The sequence below is a fragment of the Meleagris gallopavo genome, chromosome 25 (assembly GCF_000146605.3).
Source record: "Meleagris gallopavo isolate NT-WF06-2002-E0010 breed Aviagen turkey brand Nicholas breeding stock chromosome 25, Turkey_5.1, whole genome shotgun sequence".
NCBI lineage: Eukaryota > Metazoa > Chordata > Aves > Galliformes > Phasianidae > Meleagris > Meleagris gallopavo.
Window position 1 is genome coordinate 1678745 of NC_015035.2, and position 6475 is coordinate 1685219.

The 6475-nt window shown below is 55.7% G+C and overlaps 1 protein-coding gene across 1 annotated transcript; it reads right to left on the reverse strand.

Moving 5' to 3' along the window:
* Positions 1 to 410: 410 nt before the first annotated feature.
* Positions 411 to 3856, reverse strand: LOC104914271 (cAMP-dependent protein kinase inhibitor beta-like). Its single transcript, XM_019622725.2, has 3 exons — positions 3849 to 3856; positions 1952 to 2103; positions 411 to 1875 (listed from the first exon to the last, which is right to left on the reverse strand). The coding sequence occupies exons 1-3, from the start codon at positions 3854 to 3856 to the stop codon at positions 1793 to 1795; spliced, it is 243 nt and encodes an 80-aa protein (XP_019478270.1). The 3' UTR covers positions 411 to 1792.
* Positions 3857 to 6475: the final 2619 nt, after the last annotated feature.

Below are 6475 nucleotides of genomic sequence, written 5' to 3' on the forward strand. Positions count from 1 at the left end.
CCCTTCAGTTGTGCTGACAGCTATGGGGGTCCCCTTGGCCAAAGTGTCCCCAATCGGGGGGACACACAGGAGGTGGCTGTCACCTTTGGGGACATATTTATGGGAATGGGTGAGCCTATGGGGGTCTGGCATCCTCTGCCCAATTTCAGTCCATTGGGTTTGGGGATTGGGTGGCAACCATTGAGTGTCCCCATACCCAGCACTGCAGGGCGGTGGCATCAGGGTCAAAGCGACCATGCCTGGGTGACACTCAGGGACACTTTGTCTCTCTTTCCATCCCCAAGGTGTCACTGCATGCACCCAAAAATAGCCAGGGGCTCAAGTTCAGCCTCCTCCCCATGGCCTTGGAGGGGCTGCGAGTGAGAGCCCCTGTCCCTTGGGCGGGACAGCCACCAGTCCCCGTGGGGACAGAGTACGGAGCACTGTGTCACAGGGAAACACACACAGTTTATTATCCAACCATGGCCCTGGGAGTCACCCAGCTGCACCCCAGAGCGCACAGTGCTCCTTGAATACACCCTCCAGGTGCCACAGGCTGGGGACAAGCCTGGAGGGTTCACCTGTCTCTGCTCCTTCCAGAGCCATCCTTGGGCATCAGAGTCCCAAATGTGCACGGCCCTGGGGCTCCCAGCATCCCCCTGGAGCAGCAGGGCTATGGGACATGGATGTGCACGCACATGGACACACACACAGACGTATGTGCACAGGGACAGCCATCCACAGGAGAACCTATGCACGTGGGCACCCACACACGTGAACACTCACATACATGGACAAGCATGCACATGGGTATTATTGCACACCGGCATCCATGCACACAGACACCCATGTGCACAGGCATCCACACACATGGACACAAACACCCACCCACAGCAGCACCCACACAAAAAGACCCCCACAAACACAGACACTGACACGCAGAGGCACACATGCACACGGAGGCCCATGCACATGGGTTATTGCACACTGCCACTCACACACACAGACACCCACCCACCCCAGCAGCACTCACTCCCACACGTGCCTGTGCCCACTGTCACACACTGTGGCTCTCAGTGCCACCCATACCACACAGCTCTCCCCTCCCCCAGCACTGAGCAGAGCAGGGTGGCCCTTAGGACTCCATTCATTGGTCCCACAGCAAGAGCTATGGGTGACCACTAGGTTACCACCTGGGGACAGGAACAGATATGAGCACTGTGCCCTCCTCCAGCCCCCCACCTGCTCACCCCTGCCATGCTCTGGAGCTGGGCCACGTGTTTTGTCCCCAGCAGTAAGTCCCAACCCAGTAGGCAGCAGAGCTGTGAGTGGCAGAGATGTCACTGTCCTCAAGGATGGCTTTGCAATATGATCCCAGCTGAGCTCCCTGCTCCCCTGATGCAAGGAGCACTCTGGAGCAACACTTGGTGAGTGCTGGCTGCTGCTGGGAGGCTCTCCTCCCCAACCCATCAATGATGCTTCCTCCAAAAAAAAAAAAAAAAGATCTTGGATCACCCACTGGAAAAAGGACAGGACACGGACGTGGTACCCAAAACATCACAGTGAACAACACTCAGACCCCCTGGGCTGCTCATGGCATAGCCCCCCCGACCGCTCACTTCTGGAAGAAAAGTGTCCTCCTGTGGGGTGAATGTCCCCATCCTTGCCCTGTGTGGGAATGAAGTGTCCCTTTGTCCCCACAGGTCCCCACGTGGCTCCTCTCCTGCAGGCGATGCTCTCGCTGCATGGCACGAGGGCAGCGATGCGGATGCTCCACAGCGTCCTCACCCCACTGCTCAGTCCCCCAGCAGGGTTAGGACGTGTCCTTCAGCTCCGGGCTTTGGGGCTGCGGTGGGGGAACTTCTGCAGAAGGCGACTGCATCTCCTGGGAGCTGCCTGTGGTGCGAGGAGGGCGGTGAGCAGCCATGATACCACTCCCATGTGCCACCCCCATGTGCAACCCAGCACCCACCTGCACTCAGGGACATCTCGGCCAGCTTGAGGGGCAGGTCAGAGGGGCTGACGCCTGCCGGTGAGCCCAGGATGTCAGGTAGGGCATTGCGGCGTCCAGTCCTCCCTGAGGATGCGAAGTCCAGCACCGGCTCCACCTCGGTCATGCTAACCCTGATGAGATATGGTCCCCCCCATCAGTGGACCTAACCACAGTGCAAACCTTGCCCAAGTGTTCTACCATCCCCATGGGTCTCCCCCATCCCCAGCACAAAGTTCAGCATAGGAACCCCTCCTCATGTTTGCAGTATCACAGGAAAAAGGAATGCTCTGCGACCCTCTGCCCCACCACCAAGCCCTCCAGCATCCTTACCGGGCGCCCTCCAGCCTGGCCTGGCTGAGTCTCCCCACTGCCCTGGGTGCTGCTCACAGGGGGCTGTGGGCTTGGAGCCCCCCAGCTCTGGCCTGGGGGAGGAAGAGCAGAGGGTGAGCTTGAGTCCATGGCTGCAGTGCCAGTGGGGTGCAAAGGGGGGTGGAGAGGTCTCCAGGGGGTTAGAGAGATGTGGAGTGCAGCACCCAGCACCCTCCTGCAGTGCGTCTATGAGTGACTAAAGCAAAGTTGTGAAGGGCAGGGGGGGGTCTTGTACTTGGTGCAGGAAGGAGAATGGGATGGGGGTGAGGGAAGGATGGATGGAGGAATGAATGGAAGGATGGAGGGACGGACAGAGGGATGGAAGGAGTGATGAATGGAAGGAGCAATGAATGGAGGGATGGAGGGATGGAAAGAGAAAGGGGATGGAGAGATGGAGAACCAAGATGGGAATGGAAGGAGAAATGAAGAGATGGAGGAATGGAGAACAAAGATGGGATGGAGGGATGGATGGAGAGATGGACAACCAGGATCGAGATGGAAAGAGGGATGAAGGGTTGGAGGGATGAAGAACCAAAATGTGAACATGGAGGTGGGACAGTAAGGGAGGCCAAGAGGAAAGAGCAGGGTTGGCTGCTTTGCCGGGAGACAAAGATGTGGCGTTCTCAGCCTGGCCACACATAAAATGAACCCCAAAACGTTCCTTGGAGAGGGACTTGTGCTGCAGGCAGCTCTCTGGACTCCGTGGAGGTGGCAGGCAGTGGCATGTCATCTCAGCCAGCCCTGAGCCCATCGCTGCCAGGTCCCTCTCAGCACTGATGGATATCCTGGACTTTTGCACCAGGGTTCCTGCAAGCTGGAAGCTTTGTGGTGGGTTTAGGGATGGCACAGACAGTACTGAGGACAGTCTGTGACCTTCCAGGCATGGTTCACCGTCCTGCAGCCTCTACATTGGCCTGCATTCCCCTTCGGTGTTGCTCTGCGGGTTGTATTCAGGACTTCCCTTCCTACTTACTGGCGTGGTGCTGAGTGATGCCCAGGAGCCCTGCCCGTGTCCCCAGCCCTTCTGCCCCAGCAAAACTCACCGGAGTCCTCCTCAGATCCGCCTGTGGGCAGACAGTGAGCCACGGTCCCCTCAGCCACAGGAGCAGCAGGAGTGACACTGGCTGAGGCTGCGGGCGAGGAGGTGAATGATTAACCAGGCTGTGAGTCACGGGGCAGGATCTGGCCCTGCACTGCCTTGGGGCTGGATGAGGAACCCCCGAGCTGGCTCTGAGTCCCATGGTGGTGTCCTCTGGCACACGCGTGTGCAGAAATGGTGCACTTTGGCACATGTCTGCATGCACAGCACCTTCTGGCACACGTGTGTGCATGCACGGTGCCTCATGGAATATGCGTTTGTGCGTTTGCATGCATGGTGCGCTCAGGCACACATGTGCGTGTGTCACCTGCAGCTTTCAGCATCTCTTACCCCACAGCACACATCTGAGTGCACCTCTTTCACATCGCATCGCAGCTCTGCCTGCCTGGTGGGAGCAGCCAGCCCAACAGCGCCATGCTCCGGCCCCAGCACACGGCTGCAGCGTCCCTGATGTTGGTGCTGGAGCATCCTGGCAGTGCAGGAGCAGCACTTTGTCACCCTGGCAACCATATGGGAGCAGGGCCTGGCTGCTCATGCCTCGGCCAGCGTGATGTGTGAGCACAGGAGCGTGCACAAAGCATGCATCAACTGATGCACGCACACACGTGCATGCAAACATACACGTGTGTGATCACATGCACACAGAGATGCTTGTGTACGTATGCAGACTGCATGCACGCACACACAGATGAGTGCACACACACACACACACACACACACACACATAGCCTCTTTCCCTCTGTGTCTGCACAGCTGGGCACAACCCAGTCAGACAGCAGCCTGCAGGGCTGGATCAAAGCTGCCTTCCCGGCAGCCCCAGCGGCTTCAGTGCTGCTGTTGAATTGTGCAGCAACATCCCTTAGGACCAGGCTGGGTCCTTCCCATCTCTGGGCCATGTCTGTTGCAGGAACAAGGTCCAAGGTGCAGCTGCCCGCCCCATGCCCAACTTACTGCCCTGCAGGCAGCGAATTAACAGCGGTGTTGAGCAAATAATGTTGCATAAACTCCAATCTCCACCCTGTGGTGGGGATTTCCCCTCCAAGCAGGGCCATTTCCGTGAGGCTTAGCATGGCCTCTCTTTCAGAAGGAGTCACATGGAAGGTCCTGGGGCTGCTGTAATGCCCTTAATGGGATAGAGGAGAGTGGTGCAGAAATAGGTCTTAATCCCTGTAAGAGATGGGCTGCAATTGGAGATGCTTGGATGGGGTGGAGGGAAGACACAGCATGGGGACATGGCTCTCACGCAGGTTTTCCCTTGCTGGATTTTGAAAGAGAAGAGCATAATGAAGGCAGCAGTTTCCATTCATGCTACTTAAGTTCCCAACTTACGTAAATATCTCCTGAAACCCATTTTGGGCTTGAGCTGGAGGAGACACGGCAGTCTTGGCCCTTAAGAGGGATTTGTTCAATCACAGGTGTAAGAATTTCCCTTTTTAACCTCCAAGTGGCTAATGGAAGGTGGGCTTGGGCCACTGAGGGTTCTGGGTTGGGTTGTGTTGGGTTGAGTTGTGCTGTGTTGGGTTGGATTGGGTTGATTAGTGTTCACCCTTTTGATGGTGTTTCCTCACACTCTAATGGAAAACGATCAATGCTGTGTCCTCCAATAAAGGCTGGAAATACTGCAGTCTCCAAAAACCCACCCACAACCCCACAGCACTGAGACTATTAGGAGATGATGAGCACAATTAAAAAGGGGAAGTGCTCGTGAAGTGTAACGCTGAATACAAATGAGTGCTGTGAGCTGGGGAACAAAGAACTGCCCCATATCAGATAAGAATGAGAGCCTTGGGCAAGAAAACCAGCATCCAGGAAGACCCAACGGGGCTGATTTAAACAGAGACCAAACCCACTGAGATGCATTTGAAGCCTGGAGCAGCAGATGGTCATAATTAAACACTGATGTGGAGATCTCCCACACAGACAGCAGGTTGGCCCCAGTGTTTTTGGGTGGGGATCTAGTGCTGCTCCAAGGCACAGAGTAATGGCCATGGGATTTACTGTGGGATCCCCTCAAATTGATGTCCAGTCCCAAAAGGTCTCAGCCTCCAGCCCACGGCTCTGTCACCTCAATGCAAATGTGTGTTCCCATTGTCACCAAGCAGTGGATTTGCTTGTTAGCCTAATGGCCTTACACAGTAATTCCTGTCCCCCTGTAAGCCCTTGTCATCACATCCAGCCCAGAGATGGGCACAGGTGATCTGTGCTGAGATCATGGGATGTGGTCTCGCGGAGGAGCAAGCAGCGTTGCTGCTCCATGCTAGGATTGCTGCTCAGGGCTGACAGCGGAGCTCGCCTGCAGTTATTGCCCTCATTAAACCAGGAAAAATCCAACCTGAGTCTCTCCAGACAGGATTCCAGGCTGTTTGCATAAACTGTCACTTTTGCTTATAATGCTGAAAACACAAATCAGAGCAAGTCCTGCTCGAGGGTAACAGCGCGACTGGCTCATGCACCCGCTGACATCCAAACTCAGAGCTTCCCTGAGCATCTGAAGGGCAAACCCAACTGCTGCCAATGTGAACCTGATGCATGCATGAGGCAGAGGTGTCCCCCGACCTGCAGACCCCGATGTGCCCATGTCTGTGCTTTGCATTATGGGGCAGCATAGCATCCCAAAAGGCACCGATGGCAGAAAATCCCTACAGGGCTGGGCTGGACCATGCTGAGGTGGGAAAGATGAGCCCGGCCTATACCCCACCAGTTATGACCTCTAATTGCTGCCCACAGGATGTGTCCAGAGGAAGATGGAGTGTGAGGACAGGAATTTCTCCCTGTAACTTCCCCCTTTTGCCACGTTGCAGTTGTAAAGAAGGTGATCTAATGGGAGGTAATTACAATGATTGAGCCCTTGGTAATACAGCTCCCACTGTAACCTTCAGTTAGCTGCTCTGACGACAGCACAAACTATAATTTTACATAATAATTGTGTCACCCACACCTAAATCGGTTTCATTCTCTAGCAGCTCCAGGCTCCCTTTACACACAGCTCTCCAGCAGCCCCTCATACTGGAGCTGATGGACCTGATCTGTGGAAA

Coding starts and splice junctions, on each gene's coding strand:
- LOC104914271 (XM_019622725.2), bottom strand. Junction 1,876..1,951: donor CGAGATGTCCCTGAGTGCAG/GTGGGTGCTGGG, acceptor CTCGCACCACAG/GCAGCTCCCAGGAGATGCAG.